Here is a 26594-nt window from a genome sequence, read left to right on the forward strand (position 1 = left end):
CACAAATAGGCCACATTGTGTCGCATAATGACACACTAGCCCTACAATTTGCCATACAAGTGGCTACTAGTCTTGTAATTTTCCATACAAGTAGCAACTAACTAGAAATAATTTTACAATCCAAGTCACTACCTACAAAAATGTGGATTTTCAAATGTGCATGAAAATGCACCAAACGCATATTCATCTACAGCTATCGAAAATTAGACAAGTTTGATTTCAATTTGGATTTTGAAATGTGTATGAAAACGTGCCGAAATCATATTTGGATTTTCAAATGTGCATGAAAACGTGTCGAAAATCAGACAAGTTCAATTAAATTGAAATTGCCGTCATGAGAATGGTTAGTGCGTGCATAGGAGTATTTTGTGTAAAGGATTCAATCTGATTTATTTATTTTTAAAAAAATTGGAGATGGTCATAATTATAACTTGAATTTTTCAATTTTCCAAAAAAAGTGGCAACGAGGGTCGTTTCTAGTTTGATTATCCCTTGTAAATTATTTCCCATCTACTTGTTTCTTCTTGACCTCACTAAGCACAAGTGTGAAAACATTTGGTATTATGCACTTCTGTAAAAGCGAACGACTGCCATTGGCATGTGCACTCGCACTCGTTTAGAAGCAGACACATCGCAAGGGATAACGAGCAAGCCATGCTCTCGAATTCACATCGTGTGTGTGTGTGTGTGTGAGAGAGAGAGCACCCAACACGTCTGAACCTTTCCGGGGGTCGACGAAGCGCATTCTCATCCACATCCTCTGGGAACAACACCGCCTATGATGCTCTGCTACAAACCTTAAAAATTACAATTGCATGTAATGTTTGCAAAAACTCAGCACTCGCTGTACTTGGGACCCCTACTTCATCGAACAGCCTGTCATGAGACGATAACACTGCCAGATATGCTACTCCAGAGCCGTGGCCACAAAGCACATTATCACTGCCAAAGCTTCTGATCATTTCACTCCAGGCATCTAGCACAAAAGGCCTCTAAAATATGCTTGCTTTGATGTGCTTTCTGAAGGTTACAGATAGGATTGGCTCGACACATCAGTTGAGCCTGTTAAAGTATGCCTATCCCTCTTAATCTCACATAGCGGACAAGTGCAAGAGCTCATTACACAATCAACAGTATCACAAAAAGTAATCTGGAGCAGGCTTCTTGGATGGAACACCTCTTGCTTCCTGCAAAAGAATATATTAATTATCAGGGCACAGGGAAAACATAACTGACTAAACAAATACCATTTATCTCATGTGTATGCTGGGCAGTTAAGTAAACGGGGTTCAATGCAATGGAAACTTTGATAGCACAGCCATTGTCACCTTAATGCTTGCAGATGATGTCTAGACATTAATTTTTCACATCCATCTGTGTACTACGACAACAGCATTTGCTTTCTATTAAAACAGGAAGGCAGGGGAAAGACTATTGGACACCATAAAACCGAAGGGATGAGCTAAGAGCCTACGGCTAACTGCACTAATCAGAAGGTATGCAGAGTGCACGCGCACATCTTTACATGAAAATGTATCCAGTACTCTGTGAACAATACAAACAATGGCCATAGAGATACTAGTGCTGCTACTTCATTTGGTTGTATGAATAACTTTGCCATTCACTCACACAAAACTTTCTTGCAGTAGCAGAAGAGGACAGAAACAAAGCTGCAACATGTAAGAAACGAGAATTAACAACCACAAATGAAACTATCGACAATGCTGAGACACAAAAACAACAAGACATGAATGCTACAATGGATATCTGCAGTCAGGCCAGCCAAATGCAAACAGAGGTCAATGGTTCAACAAATTCATGTTGTAACTGGGCGACTGTTGGGGCCCCTGTATGACCAAGTCCCGAACCCATACAACTGCCATTTGGCACAATCATGCAGCCCAGAGACCATAAGCTTCATATAGTCTCACCTGGTCCTGGCCAGCACAAACCACCATCTTTGCACATAGCTGTTGCATCTGTATGCTGATGAACTTGGAGAGTATCTCTGCAAGCACAAAGCATGTCTCCAGACTAATATGCATGTCCTCACCAAGTGTCCTACATCAGGAATTGGATAACCACATCCCAAAAAAATGAGACTCGTGGCACTAGAAAGACGGGGGTAGAGTCATCTTTCTTGATAAGTCACAAGCACCAGCTCATCTTGCTTCAGAACAAACAATGGACAAGGCTATGATAAGACTAGGCCGCAGTGCGCACTGTTAACAGGGAAAAGCAGTCATGACTGCATTTAATTCTAAAATGTGCACCGCACTGATCAACTTTGACACGTGCAAATTTCTGTGGTGCTTACAACTGCAATTACGACTCCTACAAGCTGCTATGACTTTAACTTTGATGTTGTATCTGCATTCAATGTAGTAAATTGTTACGTGTGACCCCTGGACACCAGTAAACAGCAAAGTAAAGCATTTCAGCAATAAGAAACAACCCTGGCTCCTCTCCAAAAGAGCAGCAGCAACAAGCTGATTCAGCAATGAACCTCTGTTGAATTAAAGTTCGTGAGATCAGTTTGAGTCAATTCAACCAGGTGAAGAGCCTAACAACATGCTGAAATATTATCAGCAGCAACAAACAAACTGGGAAGTGTTAATTTGTGCATTTGGTAGTAGCCTGTGAGTACAGTTAGCTTCTTCTTTTAATTCCTATGTGTCGTGCAAATTTAAAAAGAAAGAAAACATTGAAGAACAAAATATGGAAAGAAAGGAAGGGCAAACACCAACTACAATGGATTACTCCATGGGTGATCAAAAAATTGAATCAAAAGAGGTTGAGCTTAATTGGAAAGACCATGTTGCTAACATGAGCAACATGATTTGCAAGTGGCCTGGGTAGACAGCAAGGAGTGCAATTGGGAGTGTTCATGGAAATCTTGGACACTGTATAGTCACATTAACCACATTTGAAACAACCCATAACCTACACATGAGACAACCATGGGTGTACTCACAGCAAAGAACATAAAGAGAATGGACATCAAACTCACCTCTCAACCATTGTGTGCGGACGTGTCAACCTACAGCCCAAGATTCTAAGAATGGTGTGTCAGAGTGCAGCGGTGCAGAAGCGTAGGACTGAGAGAGAGAGAACGCAGAGAGAGGAGAGAGAAAGAGACAGTGGAAGATGAAGATCTGCTGTGTAAAGTGTGCTGAATACAAAGATATGCAGATATATACACGGGCGCAGTGCGCTGGACTGCGTGTCTCCACCTCAACGATGCAACCTGCTGTTCACCTCGAAGTCCGCTGCAGTCTGCACTGTCTCCTGTCTGAAATCTGCGAACAAAGACGGAATATGCGCGTGCCACGGGTCTGTAATCTGCGAGCAGAGAAGTGTAGGAGACTGCTGAAAACTCAGCTATTTATAGCCAGAAAAACAGGGCGTCAGAAAGAGCCTGTCGGCTACCGACTGTCTGAACAGGTTGGACTGCCACGTGGCAGTCCGACTGTGCAGTCTGACTGCACAAGCTGCACCTGGACAGGCTGTGATCTCTAACACCCCCTCTCAGAGCTTGGGCGGGGCAGAAGCCTGAGGGATCTGGAATGCCGCCGAAGTAGAGCTTGGGGAAGTGCCTTCGTAAACAAATCTGCAAGATTGTCCTCTGTCTTGCAGTACTCCACAGTGATGGTCTCATCCAGAAGCTTTTCTCTGATGAAGTGGTACTGGATCTCTATGTGCTTCGTCCGGGCATGAAAAACAGGGTTCCGTGCCAAGGCAATGCAACTCTCACTGTCACATTGCAGCAAAGTAGGACGAGTTTGGGGGCACCCAAGCTCCTCCAATAATCTCCGAAGCCACACAGCCTCACATGTGGTGGAAGACGCGGCCCGATACTCCACCTCAGTAGACGAAAGGGCTACCGTGGGCAGCTTCTTGCTACTCCATGAGATAACACCTGCACCCAAGGTAAAACAGTAACCTGTAGTAGACCGCCTGTGGTCCACATCACCGGCCCAATCCGAGTCGCTCCAACCTGCAAGTACAAGATCTGAACCATCTGTCCCTGCGGGATAATGAATCCCTAAATCAGACGTCCCCCACAAATACCGAAGTATCGTCTGAGCAGCCTGCCAATGCACCGTCTTAGATTCACTCATAAACCCTGCCAAGAGCCCAACAGCAAAACAAAGATCAACACGAGTGTTGAGAAGCCAAATCAGGGATCCAATCAACTGACAATAGCGGGAAGCATCCGCCAGAGGAGAAGCTGAATGGGAAGTGGCCTTCCAGTTCGGATCCATAGGAGTAGAAAGGGTCCGACAATCCTCCATCGCAAAAGACACCAAGAGCTCCTGAACATATCTCTGCTGAGAGATGAAGATCCCCCTCTGAGACTGATAAATCTCATGGCCCAAAAAGAAATGGAGTAGACCCAAGTCCGTCATCTCGAACGTCCGATGTAAAGCTGACTTCGTCTCTTGGACCTGCTGTGCATGATCACCTGTGACAATCAAATCATCAACATACAACACAAAAACCACACAACCATCCTCGGAAGTGTGAACATAAAGCTGCGGATCGGCCTTAGAACGCCGATATCCCAACTGAGACTAAAGAAATGAATCAATCTTCTCGTTCCATGCACGCGGAGCCTGCTTGAGGCCATACAGTGCCTTCTTCAACCTGTAGACTTTCCCATCTGAAGATCCAAAGCCAGGAGGCTGCTCAACATAGATCTCCTCCTTCAAATCACCATTGAGGAAGGTCGACTTCACATCCAACTGGTAAACAGGCCAGCCAAGGCAAGAACAGCTCTAATGGTCACCATACGAGCTGTGGTGGCAAAAGTATCATGACAATCAATCCCTGGGCGCTGTGCAAAACCTTTAGCAACAAGGCGAGCCTTGTGCTTATCCAAAGTACCATCGCTAAGGTATTTGGTCTTGAAGACCCACTTGACGCCAATCACCTTCTTATTCGGGGGGCGGGGCACGAGTGACCAAGTGCCATTCCTCTCAATAGCCTCCAACTCGGCTTCCATAGCTTTCTTCCATGGTGCGGACTGTAAAGCCTCCTTCGCGGAGGTGGGCTCTCGATCCTGCATAACACGGGTCATCAAACAATAGTTAGAGCAAACAAGCTCCGTAGAATGTGCCTGGTGCCGCCGTGACCGCCGCGGACCATCCTGCGGTCCCCGCTCCTCAGGAACCCCCTCGATCCCTGAATCACGGAGTGTGTCACGGGCCAATCGAGGAGGAGGCCGAACCTCCCCTCGTCGCTCTCCATTAGCTGAAGACTCTGGAATATCCACTGGTGGTAACTCCTCAGGGGTGACCGGTGGAACAGTAGACTCTGTGTCAGAAACAGAATCATAATTAAAAGGCACGGGCTCCAATGGAACTGTAGCAGGAGCCCAACTCTCCCCTGGATCTCCAAGAACGGGATGCTCCTCACCCGTTGGTATGGCCAGAACCTCCACAAACCGCACATCGCGACTAGTGTACACATCCCGCTTGACGGGATCATACAATCGATAGCCTTGGAACTGGGAGCTGTAGCCAACAAATACCTGTCTTCGAAAAGCTGCTTCAAATTTATCACGGTGAGCCTTGGGAATGTGAACATAGGCATCACACCCAAAGACCCTAAAGTAAGAAACATCAGGCTTAGTCCCAAAGTAAGCCTCAAAAGGGGTTATCCCATCAACGGCCGAAGTAGGGGATCGATTAAGAATGTGGACTGCAGTAGCCACAGCCTCGGCCCACAGAACCTAAGGGGTCTGTCGATGCTCCATCATGGTGTGCGCCATCTCGATCACACTGCGGTTTTTCCGTTCAAGAATGCCATTTTCTTGAGGAGTGTTGGTATTAGCAAACTCCTGGTGAATACCTTTATCAGCACAAAACCGAGCAAACTCATTAGAAACAAATTCACCGCCCTTGTCAGATCGCAGGGTCTTCAACTTCCGCCCTGATCGGTTCTCCTCAAAGAGAAGCCAATCCTTGAAGTGGGAGAAAGCTTCTGACTTCAATGCTAAGAAATAGGCCCATGTCATCCTGCTATAGTCATCTACGATCAACATGAAGTACGAGCTCCCACGCAAGGACTCGTTCCTCATAGGGCCACATAGATCCATAGATACAAGCTCCATCGGTGAAGTAGACCACCGCGAAGCTGTGTGGGGAATGGCATCCCTATGCTGCTTCCCACGAATGCAGGAGACACATGGCTGCTAGCTCACCACTATATCCGGCAACCCTCGAACAAGCTGTCCACGTGACGCTCTCCGAAGATAATCATAGTTGAGATGACCAAACCGAGCATGCCATAACTCTGACTGTGTCTGAGAGGTAAGAAAAAGAGTAGAGAGGGCGGTGGAAGACTTCAATTTATAGATGGCGTTCTCCTCATATCCGGATGATAGAACCTTCCTTGATCCACGATCAAGGACTTGCACCGAATTACTGTCAAACTCCACCAAAAGTCCAAGGGAGCAAATCTTATGAACTGACAGGAGATGATACCCTAATCCTGGTACATGCAAGACCTCTGAGGTATGGGTACTACCACGTCCATCTGGAATAAGCTGCATCTTACCCCATCCTGCAATAGACACAAAAGAGCTATCTCCAATGAGAATCTGCCCACGCGAGGGTCGCAACTAGACAACACCATCTGATGAAGGAGTCATGTGCCGGGAGACACCACTATCAACGATCCACTCTCGAGCCTGGGGAGCCGTCATCGCAACATCACAAGCATTCGGTGAAGAGTCCTCAATGACAGCTAGATGAAGAAATGCAGCTGATGAGGGTGCAACCACCGCTCCAGAATCCTTTGTGTCCTTGTTGGTGTCCTTGTCTTTGTCAGGGCAATCCTTCTTCCAATGGCCAGTCTTTCCACAAATATGACATGTGGATTCTTTGTCATTGTCCTTGTCCTTGTCCTTCTTTGACTTGTTATCCCCCTTCTTCTTCTTTTGGTCCTTCCCCTTCTTCTTCTTTTGGTCCTTCCCCTTCTTCTGAGAGGCTTGACCTGTCAACGCCTCCGACTTGGAAAAATTCTGTCCCTTTAGCTGTTCCTCTTGGTCCAAGACCATAGGAACCAACTCTTTCCAACGAAGAGTAGACTCTCGCCCCGAAGCAATAAGGGCAGAGTAGAATGTACCGAATCGTGGCGGCAACTGGGACAAGAGTGTGATCGCCATGTCTTTGGAGAAAATCGGCTTCTACGCATTCTAAACCTGCATCTGAAGCTGTCTTAGCTTGTTGATGTGCTCCCGCAGCGAAGAAGACTTGTTTACGGACAAGGTCTGCATCTGAACCTCCAAAGAAACCCGCTTCATAAGGGTCATCCGGTTGTATATCTGATCGAGCTCCAACCATATCTCCCGAGCCACCGTCAAGTGCTCGATGTGAGCTATCACAGCTGTAATACAAGATAGAAAAAAAAAAGGAACGAATCCTGGCATTCAGTTTGTCCCAGTGAGACTGAGCCTTGGCCAACTCCGCACGAGCATCGGAAGAGAGTTTGGACTCATCTCTTACCGAGAGCCAGTCGATCTCCTCCTGTACAAGCTCCGCCAAATCATAGGACTCAAGGATGGCCAACATCATGACGCGCCAAATGCGGTAGTTATCACCATCGAGCTTCTGATCTGCGGGAAGAGCCGGTAAGACAAGCACCTTCCGGTCCATAATCGTCTAGAACTCCAAGTCAATCTCTGTAGACATCTTCACCTGTAATGCCTTCACAAACGCAAAAGCAGCCCCCTCTGACTGTGAAAACTCAGCCTGCTAAGGCTCTTCCGCGTCCTGAAACTTCTTCACCCGCCGGAGGCGATGAAAAAGCAAAACCTGCACTTGAAAGCTGAAAACTCAAACTTCCTCCGCGTCAAACAGCAGCAAATCCACCACCTGGACTCCTTTCCTGCGCGCCCACGCTCGCTTCAGCCTTGTTCCGAGGCGTAGCCCTCCTGCCTGCCCTCAAACGCTGAAAACGCAAATTTGTGTCGCAATAGAAACTCCTCTTCAGGTTGGTTCTGCGCTCAGTCAGCCCTTTAACACTGCTCTGATACCATGTCAGAGTGCAGCGGTGCGGAAGAGTAGGACCGAGAGAGAGAGAACGCAGAGAGAGAAGAGAGAGAAAGAGACAGTGGAAGATGAAGATCTACTGTATAAAGTGTGCTGAATACAAAGATCTGCGGATATATAGACGGGCGCAGTGCGCTGGACTGCGTGTCTCCACCTCGACGATGCAACCTGCTGTTCACCTCGAAGTCCGCTGCAGTCTGCACTATCTCCTGTCTGAAATCTGCGAACACGGAATCTGCGCGTGCCACCGGTCTGTAATCTGCGAGCAAAGAAGTGTAGGAGACTGCTGAAAACCTCGGCTATTTATAGCCAGAAAAACAGGGCGCCAGAAAGAGCTTGTCGGCTGCATCCGACTGTCTGAACAGGTCAGACTGCCACGTGGCAGTCCGACTGCACAAGCTGCACCTGGACAGGCTGTGATCTCTAACATGGTGACCATATTAAGCTTAAAAAGGTGCATTACACATCAGACCTTCACAATCTCATTAAACAGCCCCAAAACTCAAATGCGCTCAGTTCTTCTTTCTTGCATTTTGCATTTCTATGTTAGTGCTTGAGTTCTCTATGTTTCAGTCATAGTCGTACATTGTTCACATGATACAAGGCCAATTCCTTCCTAATCATTTCAAAGGAGATATAAAAATGCAATGGGATTGGCTCTAGCAAGAAAAGATGAATCGCTTGATGACTACACAAAGAGGTTTTGGGAGCTACTTTTGAAGGTCCAACATTTCGAGAAAATCAGCAACTCTAAAAAGCTTAGGAAGTTCCAATGAGATTTACATTTTAAACTTCGTACTGCTCTTAATCATTATCATTGTTTAAGTTGTAAGGATCTCATTGACCATGCTAAGACATGGAAAATAGAGTATAATGGCAACAAATCATTTCAAAAGAATGATAAGAAGAGACTGATCATGAGGAGGAGGACAAAAACAACAGCAAAAGCATCCATCAAATCAAAAGAAGATAAAGCCCGACGCACCTCCAAATGCTCCTCCAATTCCACTCCAATCTATACCCACAAGCCAAACAACTTTCTAAAGAAGAAAAGCAACTCCTCATGAAAGAAGGGAAGTGTTTTAAATGTAGACAAACATGCCACATAGCAAAGCAATGTCCAAACAAAGGACAAAGCAAAAGCTTTTCATAACAAGTCCAAGTCGCCAATGACAATCAATGTTGTTATTGGATGCGCAAACTATTAAAAGGTTAGGGAAGTTGCAAGGTAAGCAAGCACTATTGGAGCGAATGAAAACTTCATTTCCTTGGAGTTGACTAAATAGCTTGCGTTAAAGAATGAAGAGATGGAAACTACAACTAAAGTTTGTCAGGCTCTAAATGCCAATGAAGGTGACACAACGAAGACCGTAATACCCTACATTGACAAGCTCAAATTTCAAATCCAAGGCTACAACAATGAATATATCTTCTATATTGCAAATCTTGATGGTTGTGATGTGATTCTTGATATACCTTGGAATCACAGAGTAAACTCAGCTATCTTCTCTCAAATGAAGAAGATACAGCTCATTAACAAAGGCAAGAAGTATGAGATCTATGTTGAAGTATCTAGAGACACCATCTTATGGTAAGCCATATACAAGTCTCTAGAGCAATTAAGAATTGTGCTCAATCTTGTTTACTTTATAACCATGATATGAAAGATAACATGAATGATGAGAACCAAGAGCAACTTAAAACTCAAGGGAAAGTATAAATATTATTTTTAAAAGATCTTCCTTATCAACTTCTCCCAAAAAATACTAGAAAACCACCATATTAATATTATTCCGAGCAGTTCTCCTCCTAATATAACACCGTACCATGTGAGCCTACCTCAATAAGAAGAAATCAAAAAGCAAGTTGAAGTCCTACTCAATCATGGGCTAATCAAGCCAAGTAGCTCACCATTTTTTTCGCTATTTCTTCTTGTACAAAAGGATAGCATATTTAGGATGTGCATTGAGTATTGAGCGCTCAACAAAATCATTGTGAAAATTTGATTTTCTATTCCCACGTTTGACAATATTTTGAATCATCTACGAGACTCCAAGGTTTTCAAACACATTGATCTAAAGAGTGGTTATCACCAAATCAAGGTGATACCACAAGATGTACACAAAACGACTTTCCACACTTCATTTCGTATTTATGAGTACTTGATGGTTCCTTTTGGATTAACTAATGTACCAACCATCTTCAACTGAATGATGAAGTGTATTTTTATAGATCATTGACAATATCTTGATACTTTCTTTAATGATATTCTTGTTTTTAGCAAAAATTAAAAAAAGCATTGTCAAATTGTTCTACAATTGCTTCGACAAAATAAACTATTGATAAATAATAAGAATAAATTTACATGCATAAATAAATTCTGTTGGGTATATCATCTCTCGTAAAAGGATTCAAATGGAGCTTAAAAAGATCAAGATAATTTAAAAGTAATCTGAGCTTCATGATATATATGAGATGCGATCTTAACTTGGCTTATACTTCTATTACTGCCGCTTTATCAAGCATTTTGCACATATGACTTCTCTTATTCAAGACCTTACAAAAAAAGAGCTCTTTCCAATGGAGAGAGAAAGAGAAGACAATCTTCATAAAGCTAAAAACAGCCCTTACTTTTGAACTTATTCTTATCACTCCAATTTTGATAAAACCATTTGTGGTGAATCAAATGCTTGTAATAATTGCATTGGTGCAAAGTTAAATCAAAAAGACCCTTCTATAGCCTTTGAAAGCCACCATCTAAATGATGTGGTGAAAAAATATCACATTTATGAAAATGAGCTCTTAGCTATGATTCGTGCTTCGAAAATATAAAAGCATTATCTTTTTAAAAATTAATTTCTTATTAAAAAATGATCATCAGAGCTTGAAGTATTTCAAGACTCAAAAAGCATTTGTGTAAGAAAAACATTTAGGATGAAAAAAAAAATTATCTATATTTCATTTTCAAATTATATATACTACGGAAAAATGTAATGTACTTGATACACTTTCTAGAGTGCCTCGCATTGTGACTATTACAATGGCTCATCATGAAAATTTCCAAGTGATTAAGAATATTTATGATCAAGATGTTGATTTTGAGTAATTTTGGCAAATTTACAATAAATAAATTCTCATCTAACTTATTCCATCAAAGATAGTTACCATTATAAAAATATGCTAGGGTTTGCACAGAGAAATTTTCAAAATGTACAAACATAATTAAAACATAATAACTCAATCAATAATTCAATAAACGCAAATCCTAAATGCAAAACACAAAAAACACAAGCACAAATAAAGAAGAGAGAGAGCTCTGAAATAAATGAATGAATGTTATAGATGAATGAAAGAATATACAAGATGCTCAAGGATAGAGCTATCTAACAATCGATGACTCTCATGGGAGTGAACTAAGGAAGGTGTTGATGTGTATCATCTACTAAAGACATATCCCAAGTGTTGTAACTGTCAGAGTGCAGCGATGCGGAAGCGTAGGACTGAGAGAGAGAGAACGCAGAGAGAGAAGGGAGAGAAAGAGACAGTGTACACTGAAGATCTGCTGTATAAAGAATGCTGAATACAAAGATATACACGGGCGCAGTGCGCTGGACTGCGTGTCTCCACCTCGACGATGCGACCTGCTGTCCACCTCGAAGTCTGCTGCAGTCTGCACTGTCTGCTGTCAGAAATCTGCGAACAGAGACAGAGATCTGCACGGCACCGGTCTGTAATCTGCGACAGAGAATGAATACCAGACTGCTGAAAACGTCAGCAATAAATAGGCGAAAATCTGCCTAGGATGGGGCGCCAAAATAGGGCGCAGCCTGATAAAAATCAGCTGCAGGCAGTCGGACTGCCACGTGGCAGTCCGACTGCACAGTCCGACTGTGCAGCTGGACTGTGCAGCTGCTGCCTGCTGCTGCCTGCCTGAAAACAGGCTATGATCTCTGACACCCCCTCTCAGAGCCTGGACAGGGCAGAAGCCTGAGGGATCTGGAATGTTGCCGAAGCAGAGCCTGAGGAAGCGCCTTCGTAAACAAATCCGCAAGATTATCCTCCGTCTTGCAATACTCCACAGTGATGGTCTCATCCAAAAGCTTTTCTCGGATGAAGTGGTACTGGATCTCAATGTGCTTCGTCCGGGCATGAAAAACAGGATTCCTCGCCAAGGCAATGCAACTCTCATTGTCACATCGCAGCAATGTAGGACGAGTCTGGGGGCACCCAAGCTCCTCCAACAGTCTCCGAAGCCACACAACCTCGCATGTGGTGGAAGACGCGGCCCGATACTCCGCCTCAGTAGACGAAAGGGCTACCGTGGGCTGCTTCTTGCTACTCCATGAAATAACACCTGCACCCAAAGTAAAGCAGTAACCTGTTGTAGACCGCCTGTGGTCCACGTCACCGGCCCAATCCGAGTCGCTCCAACCTGCAAGTACAAGATCTGACCCATCTGTCCCTGCGGGGTAATGAATCCCCAAATCAGACGTCCCCCTCAGATACCGAAGTATCCTCTGAGCAGCCTGCCAATGCACCATCTTAGGTTCACTCATGAACCCTGCCAAGAGCCCAACAGCAAAACATAGATCAACCCTGGTGTTGAGAAGCCAAATCAAAGACCCTATCAACTGTCGATAGCGGGAAGCATCCGCCAAAGGAGAAGCTGAGTGGGAAGTGGCCTTCCAGTTCGGATCCATAGGAGTAGAGAGGGCCCGACAATCTTCCATCTCAAAAGACACCAAGAGCTCCTGAACATATCTCTGTTGGGAGAGAAAGATCCCCCTCTGAGACTGAAAAATCTCATGTCCTAAAAAGAAATGGAGTAGCCCCAAATCCGTCATCTCGAACGTCCGATGTAAAGCTGACTTTGTCTCCTGGACCTGCTGTGCATCATCACCTGTGACAATCAAATCATCAACATATAATACAAACAGCACACAACCATCCTCGGAAGTGTGAACATACAGCTGCGGATCGGCCTTGGACCGCCGATATCCCAACTGAGTCTGAAGAAACGAATCAATCTTCTCGTTCCAAGCTCGCGGGGCCTGCTTGAGACCATACAGGGCCTTCTTCAACCTGTAGACTTTCCCATCTGAAGAACCAAAGCCAGGAGGCTGCTCAACGTAGATCTCCTCCTTCAAATCACCATTCAGGAAGGCCGACTTCACATCCAGCTGATAAACAGGCCATCTCCTATGGCCAGCCAAAGCAAGAACAGCTCTAATGGTTGCCATACGAGCTGTAGGGGCAAAGGTGTCATGACAGTCAATACCTGGGCGCTGGGCAAAACCCTTAGCAACAAGGCGAGCCTTGTGCTTATCCAAAGTACCATCACTGAGATATTTGGTCTTGAAGACCCACTTGACTCCAATCACCTTCTTCTTCGGGGGGCGTGGCACAAGTGACCAAGTGCCATTCCTCTCAATAGCCTCCAACTCAGCTTCCATAGCTTTCTTCCATGGGGCGGACTGTAAAGTCTCCTTCACGGAGGTGGGCTCTCGATCCTGCATAACGCGGGACATCAAACAATAATTGAAGCACACAAGCTCCGAAGAATGCGCCTGGTGCCTCCGTGACCGCCGCGGACCATCCTGCGGTCCCCACTCCTCAGGAACCCCCTCGATCCCTGAATCACGGAGTGTGTCACGGGCCCAGCGAGGAGGAGGCCGAACCTCCCCTCGTCGTTCTCCATCAGTAGAAGACTCTGGAATGTCCACCAGTGGTAACTCCTCAGAAGGATCCGGTGGAACAGTAGACTCTGTGTCAGAAACAGAATCATAATCAAACGGCACAGGCTCCAGTGGAACTGTAGAAGGAGCCAAACTCTCCCCTGGATCTCCAAGAACGGGATGCTCCTCACCCGTTGAAGAAGCCGGAACCTCCACAAACCGCACATCACGGCTAGTATATACATCCCGCTTGACGGAATCATAGAGTCGGTAGCCTTGGGACTGGGAGCTGTAGCCAACAAATACCTGTTTGCGGGAAGCCGCTTCGAATTTGTCACGGTGAGCTTTGGGAATGTGAACATAGGCATCACACCCAAAGACCCGAAAGTAAGAAACATCTGGCTTCGATCCAAAATACGCCTCAAATGGAGTCATCCCTTCCACGGCCAAGGTAGGAGATCGGTTAAGGATGTGGACTGCAGTAGCCACAGCCTCGGCCCACAGAACCTGAGGGGTCTGTCGGTGCTCCATCATGGTGCGCGCCATCTCGATCACACTGCGGTTCTTCCGTTCGAGAATACCATTTTCTTGTGGAGTATTCGTATTGGCAAACTCCTGGTGAATTCCTCTATCTGCACAAAACCGAGCAAATTCATTAGAGACAAATTCACCTCCCTTGTCGGATCGCAAGGTCTTCAACGTCCGGCCTGATCGGTTCTCCTCAAAGAGAAGCCAATCCTTGAAGTGCGAGAAAGCTTCTGATTTTAGTGCCAAAAAGTAGGCCCATATCATCCTGCTATAGTCATCCACGATCAGCATGAAGTACGAGCTCCCACGCAGGGACTCATTCCTCATAGGGCCACATAGATCCGTAGATACTAACTCCATCGGTGAAGTAGACCGCCGCGAAGCGGTATGGGGAATGGCATCTCTATGCTGCTTCCCCCGTATGCAGGAGACACATGGCTGTTGGCTCACCACTATATCCGGCAACCCTCGAACAAGCTGTCCCCGTGACACCTTCCGAAGATAGTCATAGTTTAGGTGACCAAACCTAGCATGCCATAATTCAGACTGTGACTGTGAGGTAAGAAGAAGAGTAGAGAGGGCAGTGGAAGACTTCAGTTTGTAAATGCCGTTCTCCTCATATCCAGATGATAGAACCTTCCTCGATTCACGATCAAGGACTCGCACTGTAGAACTGTCAAACTCCACCAGAAGACCAAGGGAGCAAATCTTATGGACTGAAAGGAGATGGTACCCCAATCCTGGTACATGCAAAACCTCTGAGGTATGGGTGCCACCTCGTCCATCCGGAATAAGCTGCATCTTACCCCGACCTGCAATAGAAACTGAAGAGCTGTCTCCAATGAGAACCTGCCCACGCGAAGGTCGCAGCTGGGCAACACCATCCGATGAAGGAGTCATGTGCCGTGAGGCACCACTATCAATAATCCACTCTCGAGATTGGGAAGCCGCCATCGCAGCATCAGAAGCATTCGGTGAAGCGTCCTCAATGACAACTAGATGTAGAAATGCAGCTGATGAGGGTGCAGCCACCGCTCCAGAATCCTTGGTTTCCTTCTTCTTGGTGTCCTTCGAGTCTTTGTCAGGGCAATCCTTCTTCCAATGGCCAGTCTTTCCACAAATATGGCATGTGGAGTCTTTGTCCTTGTCCTTCTCCTTGTCCTTCTTGGACTTGTTATCCCCCTTCTTCTTATTTTGGTCCTTCCCCTTCTTCTGAGAGGCTTGACCTGTCAACGCCTCCGTCTTGGAAGCATTCTGTCCCTTTAACTGTTCCTCTTGGTCCAAGACCATAGGAACCAACTCCTCCCACCGAAGAGTAGACTCTCGCCCTGAAGCAATAAGGGCAGAGTAAAATGTACCGAATCGTGGCGGCAACTGGGACAAGAGTGTAATCGCCATGTCTTCGGAGGAGATCGGCTTCCCCGCATTCTGAACCTGCATCTGTAGCTGCCTTAGCTTGTTAATGTGTTCCCTTAGCGAAGAAGACTTATTGACGGACAAGGTCCGCATCTGTACCTCCAAAGAAACCCTCTTCATCAGGGTCATCCGATTGTACATTTGATCAAGCTCCAGCCATATCTCACGAGCCACCGTCAAGTGCTCGATGTGAGCGATCACAGCTGTAGTGCATGATAGAAAGAGAAAGGATCGAATCCTGGCATTCAGTTTGTCCCAATGAGACTGGGCCCTGGCCAACTCCGCACGAGCATCGGAAGAGAGTTTGGACTCATCTCTTACCGAGGGCCGGTCAATATCTTCCTGTACCAACTCCGCCAAATCATAGGACTCCAGAATGGCCAACATCATAACGCGCCAAATGCGGTAGTTGTCGCCGTCGAGCTTCTGATCTGTAGGAAGAGCCGGTAGGACAGGCACTTTCCGGTCCATAATCGCCTGGAACTCCAAGTCCATCTCTGTAGACATCTTCACCTGCAATGCCTTCTCAAACGCAAAAGCAGCCCCCTCTAACTGAGTAGACTCAGCCTGCTAAGGCTCTTCAGTGTCCCGAAGCTCCTTCACCCGCCGGAGGCGATGAAAAAGCAAAACCTGCACTTTTAGGTTGAAAACTCAAACTTTCTCCGCGACAAACAGCAGTAAACAGCAGCAAATCCACCACCTGTACTCCTTTCCTGTGCGCCCACACTCGTTTCAGCCTTGTTCCAAGGCGCAGCCCTCCTGTCTGCCCTTAAACGCAAAAAACGCAAATTTGTGTCGCGATGGAAACTCCTCTTCAGGTTGATTCTGCGCTCAGTCAGCCCTCAAACACTGCTCTGATACCATGTCAGAGTGCAGCGATGCGGAAGCGTAGGACTGAGAGAGAGAGAACGCAGAGAGAGAAGGGAGAGAAAGAGACAGTGTACACTGAAGATCTGCTGTATAAAGAATGCTGAATACAAAGATATACACGGGCGCAGTGCGCTGGACTGCGTGTCTCCACCTCGACGATGCGACCTGCTGTCCACCTCGAAGTCTGCTGCAGTCTGCACTGTCTGCTGTCAGAAATCTGCGAACAGAGACAGAGATCTGCACGGCACCGGTCTGTAATCTGCGACAGAGAATGAATACCAGACTGCTGAAAACGTCAGCAATAAATAGGCGAAAATCTGCCTAGGATGGGGCGCCAAAATAGGGCGCAGCCTGATAAAAATCAGCTGCAGGCAGTCGGACTGCCACGTGGCAGTCCGACTGCACAGTCCGACTGTGCAGCTGGACTGTGCAGCTGCTGCCTGCTGCTGCCTGCCTGAAAACAGGCTATGATCTCTGACAGTAACTACCAATCGAATCAAAGGTCAATAAAGTAAAGTTTTGAAAACACAAAAACGACCTACTATAGATACAAATGCAAATTAGGTCAATGTGAAAATGGACAGGCAATAGACTGAAAACCAAAACACAACAATCTCTAGGACTGCAACTGGTAAATACAGCAATGTAACTGCCTAAAGATGATGACAACTGATCATCAATAGCAATGGGAGACTAAGCAACAGTTGTAGACCACGTAGTAGCAGTCGCTAGGAGTTACACAGCTATTGGAGAAGAATTAATAATTGAAACCTAGAAGACAAGGATGAAGCTGAATGATGAGCAACCTATCTATTTATAGATACAAAAGGATCCTTCCAAATTAGAGTTTTGCATGTGAAACACAAAAACTCTCTAGAAGTTTTAGCTCGACAACCTCCTCATAAATAATCACATTCATATTACTCTTTCTATTCGACAAAAAGTGTTTAAAGAAAGTCATGAGCCTCCTGTGTATAAGACATAAGAGGAAGGGCAACCACTTTAAGTGCAATTCAACGTTTCTTTTATTAGCCAACATTACAAAGAGATATAAATAACTTTACTGAGGTTTATTTAGCATATCGAAAATCCAAGTATAACAAGAAAAAGACTGCAAGATTATTGCAATATTTTCTAGTGTTTGATGCTCCATGGGGTTCTATCACAATGGATTTTATCTTAGCTATTCTAAGAACACCTCAAGGTTATTATATGATTTGGGTCATAATTGATAGATTCAACAAGCAATCGCAATTTATTTTATGTCATAAAATATTAAAATCCTCAAAAGTTACAAAACTTTTTATTCAACATAGTTTCAAATTACATGGTATGCTTTTCAAAAATATCTCAAACAAAGATTTCAAATACACAAGTAACATTTTGTATGCTTTATTTGAGAACTTGAAAACCACTTTAAAGTTCTTTTCATCTTTTCATCCTCAAACTAATAGCCAAACAAGTAATAAATCTCACTCTTTCGGATATATTGAAAGCTTATGTTAGTGAACATAAGTCCTAACGAAAGAAATACCTTCCATTATCGAAGTTTACTTAAAACAAGACAATGCACTCATCCATAAGGAAAGCTTCAAAATGAGATAATATAAAATAAAGTCAATTCTTTATCCAATCATTCGAACTAAAAATAAGATTTTTATTGTTGATAAGGATCAAGTTAAAACCATCATTAAAGCTACCCAAGAGTGATAGAAGAAACAAGCAAATAAACAAAGAAGGCTTTTTTTTTTTAAATCAATATGTACTAAATTTTGATAAAAGTATGGTAAAACAAGGTTCTAGTCAAATTTCATATTTTCCAAAGCTCTTCAGTAGATATTTTGGACCCTTCAAAGTAATCGACAAAATAAATATAGTTTCTTATCGACTTCAACTTACTACTAATTGAAAGATATACAATGTTTTCCATATAAGTCTGTTAAAACCTTATACAATACCAAAACACAAGGAACCCATTATTGAAGATATCCAAAAAGTCAAAGAAGCAAAAAATTTGAGTATGTATAAGTCGAATAATCCACAAATTTTAGCTATTGTTTACTTCTTTGTTTCACAAGGAGAACCACAAGAAGTTTCCTTGTGAAACCAAAATTCTTGCTAAAATTCAAAAATTTATCCACAACATATGTGTTGTGAATAGATGAAATTTTTATGAAGGATTATCCACACATTTTTCAATCATATGAATAAGCTTTTCAACTGAGAATAGCTTAATAAAAGTCTGAGAATTATCATAACACAATAGAAAAAGAATTTGTATTATTTTTATTATTTTGTACATTTAATTGTTTATTGAATTTGTTTTCTTTGCACTTACTACATATAAAGAAAAGTACATTAGAGCTAGCTATTCATGAATTGTCACAATTTATATGGACCTACGCAATGGATTAAAGAAAAGATATCTACATGACCCGATTGGATGTCTATGACCGAACTCAAGCATATCAGGGTCAGACTCGCACACAGAAAGGATTAATGCCTTGAAGTATGGGCTAGATTAGCTACTTGGATTGTGGATAGTGAAACCACACATCACATGATCCCCATTCAAGACATTTTTCTCACCCATGTCCTTACAACCAAGAATATCTAATGTAGAAATAACCCCTTTAAATTTGATACTAACACCAGCCCTATCTCACTATATTGGGGAATATCTATTATATTTCCCAACTTGGGACGAATCTTTATTCGTTCAACAACTTAACTAATTGGGATATGTAGTCTTTTTTTACTGAAACCACAATGAAGATACTTAATGCTCAGCCTAGTTTAGTGATTGCTCACAGTGAGATACAACCTAGAGGCCTCTATATAATGACCCATTTCTTCTTCCAACCGACCACCCAGAACTCTTAAGTTCCATCAATTTCATGCCCTAGCTTTTGCTTGGGAACCACGAATGAAAAGCGTCTCTGGCATTATCACTCAGAACACATTGGATATGACTCTCTTTACGAGTATTTATATCGTTAGATGATGAATGGCCTTTCACACTTGAAACTATCCATCAATTTCATTAGTTTTATTCCCTCGCTTTTGCTTGGGAATTGACAAATGAAGAGCATCTCTAGTATTATCACTTAGAACATCTTAGATATAACTCTCTTTACAAGTACTCATACCATCAAATGATGAACGATCGGTCTTCCATGCCTGAAACTATCCAAGTATTCCTATAAAGTTTGCCAACTTGGAAAACAGAACCACTCTCCATTTCCTCACAACAAACCACTCATAGAGCTAAGAGGCCTCTTAGGTTGAATCACATTGACCTTTGTGGGCCAACATCCACTACCATCATTTATGGCATATTGTTTTTTTTTTTTAGTAGATGGCTTTTCAAGATACATGTGGGTATACTTCTTAAAGCACAAATCAAATACCTTCACATATTTCTCCACATTGATACGTTTAGAGCAAAATCAAGATATAGGTACTATGAGGAATAACAATGATGGTGAGTTTATCTCCCATGAGTTCTCTGAGTTCTTACGCAAGCATTGTATCTCTTGCCAACTTACTTATACCGACTCCCCCTCTTAGAATGGATTCATAGAGTATAGAATTCAAACAGTGATAAACATGACACACACTATTATTCATAGTTGAGCTTCCTAAGCTCCTATGAACTAAGGTTGCTAACCCTTCAATGTACATCCTCAACCGATGTCTGTGGACAATCTCTCAGAAGACCCCCTTCAAGGCATTATTTAGCACTTGGCCTCTCATTTCTCACCTTAGAGAGTCTTTGGGAGTCGTGTTTACATACACTCATAATGATAAAATAGAAAAGGTCAAGCCTCAAGTTGATCTATTGATCTTCGTAAATTACTCCTCCAAGGCCAAAGCATACCGCTTCTTTGATCCCATGACAAACAAAGTCATTCCCCGAAGAGATGTAGTTTTTAATGAGAGGGATATCCTACAACCCAATGCACAAGCCTTCAAGCCGATTACTCAACCCACATTGCATGAGATAGTGTCATCCTCACCGGGTCTACTACCGACTCCTAACCCATCTATAAAGACATCAATGGTCAACCCACCAAGCCCCCCTCCCACAAACCCATTACCTCGCTCGTGTTAAGCCAAAAATGCATTAGCCTGACTTAAACTGTTAGAGTTCATAGCCTGTTTTTTAGGCAGCAGCACAGCTGGTCCAGCAGTCGGACCAGCTGCACAGTCGGACTGTGCAGTCGGACTGCCACGTGGCAGTCCGACTGCCTGCAGCCATTTTTATCAGGCTGCGCCCCATTTTTGAGCCCCGTTCTAGGTGATTTTTCGCCTATTTATTGCTGACGTTTTCAGCAGTCTGGCCACTATTCTCTGTCGCAGATTACAGACCGGTGCCGTGCAAATTTCTGTCTCTGTTCACAGATTTCAGACAGCAGACAGTGCAGACTGCAGCAGACTTCGAGGTGGACAGCAGGTCGCATCGTCGAGGTGGAGACACGCAGTCCAGCGCACTGTGCCCGTGTATATCTTTGTATTCAGCATTCTTAATACAGCAGATCTTCATTGTACACTGTCTCTTTCTCTCCCTTTTCTCTCTGCGTTCTCTCTCTCTCAGTCCTACGCTTCTGCACCGCTGCACTCTGACATGGTATCAGAGCAGTGTTTGAGGGCTGACTGAGCGCAGAATCAACCTGAAGAGGAGTTTCCATCGCGACACAAATTTGCGTTTTTTGCGTTTAAGGGCAGACAGGAGGGCTGCGCCTTGGAACAAGGCTGAAACGAGTGTGGGCGCACAGGAAAGGAGAACAGGTGGTGGATTTGCTGCTGTTTACTGCTGTTTGACGCGGAGAAAGTTTGAGTTTTCAACCTAAAAGTGCAGGTTTTGCTTTTTTCATCGCCTCCGGCGGGTGAAGAAGCTTCGGGACGCGGAAGAGCCTTAGCAGGCTGAGTTTACCCAGTCAGAGGGGGCTACTTTTGCGTTTGAGAAGGCATTGCAGGTGAAGATGTCTACAAAGATGGACTTGGAGTTCCAGGCGATTATGGACCGGAAGGTGCCTGTCTTACCGGCTCTTCCTACAGATCAGAAGCTCGACGGCGACAACTACCGCATTTGGCGCGTTATGATGTTGGCCATCCTTGAGTCCTATGATTTGGCGGAGTTGGTCCAGGAAGATATTGACCGGCCTTCGGTAAGAGATGAGTCCAAACTCTCTTCCGATGCTCGTGCGGAGTTGGCCAGGGCCCAGTCTCATTGGGACAAACTGAATGCCAGGATTCGATCCTTTCTCTTTCTATCATGCACTACAGCCGTGATCGCTCACATCGAGCACTTGACGGTGGCTCGTGAGATATGGCTGGAGCTTGATCAAATGTACAATCGGATGACCCTGATGAAGAGGGTTTCTTTGGAGGTACAGATGCGGACCTTGTCCGTCAATAAGTCTTCTTCGCTAAGGGAACACATTAACAAGCTAAGGCAGCTACAGATGCAGGTTCAGAATGCGGGGAAGCCGATCTCCTCCGAAGACATGGCGATTACACTCTTGTCCCAGTTGCCGCCACGATTCGGTACATTTTACTCTGCCCTTATTGCTTCAGGGCGAGAGTCTACTCTTCGGTGGGAGGAGTTGGTTCCTATGGTCTTGGACCAAGAGGAACAGTTAAAGGGACAGAATGCTTCCAAGACGGAGGCGTTGACAGGTCAAGCCTCTCAGAAGAAGGGGAAGGACCAAAAGAAGAAGAAGGGGGATAACAAGTCCAAGAAGGACAAGGAGAAGGACAAGGACAAAGACTCCACATGCCATATTTGTGGAAAGACTGGCCATTGGAAGAAGGATTGCCCTGACAAAGACTCGAAGGACACCAAGAAGAAGGAAACCAAGGATTCTGGAGCGGTGGCTGCACCCTCATCAGCTGCATTTCTACATCTAGTTGTCATTGAGGACGCTTCACCGAATGCTTCTGATGCTGCGATGGCGGCTTCCCAATCTCGAGAGTGGATTATTGATAGTGGTGCCTCACGGCACATGACTCCTTCATCGGATGGTGTTGCCCAGCTGCGACCTTCGCGTGGGCAGGTTCTCATTGGAGACAGCTCTTCAGTTTCTATTGCAGGTCGGGGTAAGATGCAGCTTATTCCGGATGGACGAGGTGGCACCCATACCTCAGAGGTTTTGCATGTACCAGGATTGGGGTACCATCTCCTTTCAGTCCATAAGATTTGCTCCCTTGGTCTTCTGGTGGAGTTTGACAGTTCTACAGTGCGAGTCCTTGATCGTGAATCGAGGAAGGTTCTATCATCTGGATATGAGGAGAACGGCATTTACAAACTGAAGTCTTCCACTGCCCTCTCTTCTCTTCTTCTTACCTCAGAGTCACAGTCTGAATTATGGCATGCTCGGTTTGGTCACCTGAACTATGACTATCTTCGGAAGGCGTCACATGGACAGCTTGTTCGAGGGTTGCCGGATATAGTGGTGAGCCAGCAGCCATGTGTCTCCTGCATACGGGGGAAGCAGCATAGCGATGCCATTCCCCACACCGCTTCGCGGCGGTCTACTTCACCGATGGAGTTAGTATCTACGGATCTATGTGGCCCTATGAGGAATGAGTCCCTGCGTGGGAGCTTGTACTTCATGCTGATCGTGGATGACTATAGCAGGATGACTTGGGCCTACTTTTTGGCACTAAAGTCAGAAGCTCTCTCGCACTTCAAGGATTGGCTTCTCTTTGAGGAGAACCGATCAGGCCGGAAGTTGAAGACCTTGCGATCCGACAAGGGAGGTGAATTTGTGTCTAATGAATTTGCTCGGTTTTGTGCAGATAGAGGAATTCACCAGGAGTTTGCCAATACGAATACTCCACAAGAAAATTGTATTCTCGAACGGAAGAACCACAGTGTGATCGAGATGGCGCGCACCATGATGGAGCACCGACAGACCCCCCAGGTTCTGTGGGCCGAGGCTGTGGCTACTGCAGTCCACATCCTTAATCGATCCCCTACTTCGGCCGTGGAAGGGATGACTCCATTTGAGGCTTATTTTGGGACGAAGCCAGATGTTTCTTACTTTCGGATCTTTGGGTGTGATGCCTATGTTCACATTCCCAAGGCTCACCGTGACAAATTTGAAGCGGCTTCCCGAAAACAGGTATTTATTGGCTACAGCTCCCAGTCCCAAGGCTACCGACTGTATGATCCCGTCAAGCGGGATGTATATACTAGCCGTGATGTGCGGTTTGTGGAGGTTCCGGCTTCTTCAACGGGTGAGGAGCATCCCGTTCTTGGAGATCCCGGGGAGAGTTTGGCTCCTTCTACAGTTCCACTGGAGCCTGTGCCGTTTGATTATGATTCTGTTTCTGACACAGAGTCTACTGTTCCACCGGATCCTTCTGAGGAGTTACCACCGGTGGACATTCCAGAGTCTTCTACTGATGGAGAACGACGAGGGGAGGTTCGGCCTCCTCCTCGCTGGGCCCGTGACACACTCCGTGATTCAGGGATCCAGGGGGTTCCTGAGGAGTGGGGACCGCAGGATGGTCCGCGGCGGTCACGGAGGCACCAGGCGCATTCTTCGGCGCTTGTTTGCTCCAATTATTGTTTGATGTCCCGAGTTATGCAGGATCAAGAGCCCACCTCCGTGAAGGAGGCTTTACAGTCCGCCCCATGAAAGAAAGCTATGGAAGCTGAGTTGGAGGCTATTGAGAGGAATGGCACTTGGTCACTTGTGCCACGCCCCCCGAAGAAGAAGGTGATTGGAGTCAAGTGGGTCTTCAAGACCAAATATCTCAGTGATGGTACTTTGGATAAGCACAAGGCTCGCCTTGTTGCTAAGGGTTTTGCCCAGCGCCCAGGGATTGACTGTCATGACACCTTTGCCCCTACAGCTCGTATGGCAACCATTAGAGCTGTTCTTGCTTTGGCTGGCCATAGGAGATGGCCTGTTTATCAGCTGGATGTGAAGTCGGCCTTCCTGAATGGTGATTTGAAGGAGGAGATCTACGTTGAGCAGCCTCCTGGCTTTGGTTCTTCAGATGGGAAAGTCTACAGGTTGAAGAAGGCCCTGTATGGTCTCAAGCAGGCCCCGCGAGCTTGGAACGAGAAGATTGATTCGTTCCTCCAGACTCAGTTGGGATATCGGCGGTCCAAGGCCGATCCGCAGCTGTATGTTCACACTTCCGGGGAAGGTTGTGTGCTGTTTGTATTATATCTTGATGATTTGATTGTCACAGGTGATGATGCACAGCAGGTCCAGGAGACAAAGTCAGCTTTACATCGGACGTTCGAGATGACGGATTTGGGGCTACTCCATTTCTTTTTAGGACATGAGATTTTTCAGTCTCAGAGGGGGATCTTTCTCTCCCAATAGAGATATGTACAGGAGCTCTTGGTGTCTTTTGAGATGGAAGATTGTCGGGCCCTCTCTACTCCTATGGATCCGAACTGGAAGGCCACTTCCCACTCAGCTTCTCCTTTGGCGGATGCTTCCCGCTATCGACAGTTGATAGGGTCTTTGATTTGGCTTCTCAACACCAGGGTTGATCTATGTTTTGCTGTTGGGCTCTTGGCAGGGTTCATGAGTGAACCTAAGACGGTGCATTGGCAGGCTGCTCAGAGGATACTTCGGTATCTGAGGGGGACGTCTGATTTGGGAATTCATTACCCCGCAGGGACAGATGGGTCAGATCTTGTACTTGCAGGTTGGAGCGACTCGGATTGGGCCGGTGACGTGGACCACAGGCGGTCTACAACAGGTTACTGCTTTACTTTGGGTGCAGGTGTTATTTCATGGAGTAGCAAGAAGCAGCCCACGGTAGCCCTTTCGTCTACTGAGGCGGAATATCGGGCCGCATCTTCCACCACATGCGAGGTTGTGTGGCTTCGGAGATTGTTGGAGGAGCTTGGGTGCCCCCAGACTCGTCCTACATTGCTGCGATGTGACAATGAGAGTTGCATTGCCTTGGCAAGGAATCCTGTTTTTCATGCCCGGACGAAGCACATTGAGATCCAGTACCACTTCATCCGAGAAAAGCTTCTGGATGAGACCATCACTGTGGAGTATTGCAAGACGGAGGATAATCTTGCGGATTTGTTTACGAAGGCGCTTCCTCAGGCTCTACTTCGGCAACATTCCAGATCCCTCAGGCTTCTGCCCTGTCCAGGCTCTGAGAGGGGGTGTTAGAGTTCATAGCCTGTTTTTTAGGCAGCAGCACAGCTGGTCCAGCAGTCGGACCAGCTGCACAGTCGGACTGTGCAGTCGGACTGCCACGTGGCAGTCCGACTGCCTGCAGCCATTTTTATCAGGCTGCGCCCCATTTTTGAGCCCCGTTCTAGGTGATTTTTCGCCTATTTATTGCTGACGTTTTCAGCAGTCTGGCCACTATTCTCTGTCGCAGATTACAGACCGGTGCCGTGCAGATTTCTGTCTCTGTTCACAGATTTCAGACAGCAGACAGTGCAGACTGCAGCAGACTTCGAGGTGGACAGCAGGTCGCATCGTCGAGGTGGAGACACGCAGTCCAGCGCACTGCGCCCGTGTATATCTTTGTATTCAGCATTCTTAATACAGCAGATCTTCATTGTACACTGTCTCTTTCTCTCCCTTTTCTCTCTGCGTTCTCTCTCTCTCAATCCTACGCTTCCGCACCGCTGCACTCTGACATAAACAACTCCAAAACATGCTTAACCAACGAAGAAACCTTCTTATTTTAAAATGAAACACAATCCTAGAGAGTTATTGTGTTCCATATGTAAAAACCTACTTTGGATGCCTCAAACTTTCTATAAATAGGCATGCAGCCCACCACTCTGCCTTAATCTCATTTTTGCAAATTTCACAAATCGTATATTTGCTGCCCACACCCCATTCGCGGAGGACATCGCGGTCAGAGCTTCCCCCAGCCATCTACTGTCTACAGCTGTTGATTGTATGTCACCAAATCATTTTGTTTGGAATTGTTAGCAGATGTATTAGGGTTCTAGGCCTTGATCATTTCATCCACTGCCACTTTCCACCTGTTCAGACAGCACAAAGTCCCACAAAGTCCAATTCATGCAGAGACTTTCAGA

General features: G+C 45.5%; 1 protein-coding gene across 1 annotated transcript in view; it reads right to left on the reverse strand.

Moving 5' to 3' along the window:
* Positions 1-424: 424 nt before the first annotated feature.
* The window catches only part of LOC148035247 (serine/threonine-protein phosphatase PP-X isozyme 2), a 49918-nt gene continuing 23748 nt past the window's right edge, over positions 425-26594 (reverse strand). The window contains exon 8 of the mRNA XM_087680212.1: positions 425-1187. Within this exon, the coding sequence (XP_087536338.1) occupies positions 1137-1187 (51 nt within the window). The 3' untranslated portion in view covers positions 425-1136. The remainder of the gene's footprint in view (positions 1188-26594) is intronic.

The sequence above is a fragment of the Lygodium microphyllum genome, chromosome 6 (genome assembly GCF_053477565.2).
Source record: "Lygodium microphyllum isolate KBCC chromosome 6, Lygodium_microphyllum_v1.1.10, whole genome shotgun sequence".
NCBI classification, from domain to species: Eukaryota; Viridiplantae; Streptophyta; class Polypodiopsida; order Schizaeales; family Lygodiaceae; genus Lygodium; species Lygodium microphyllum.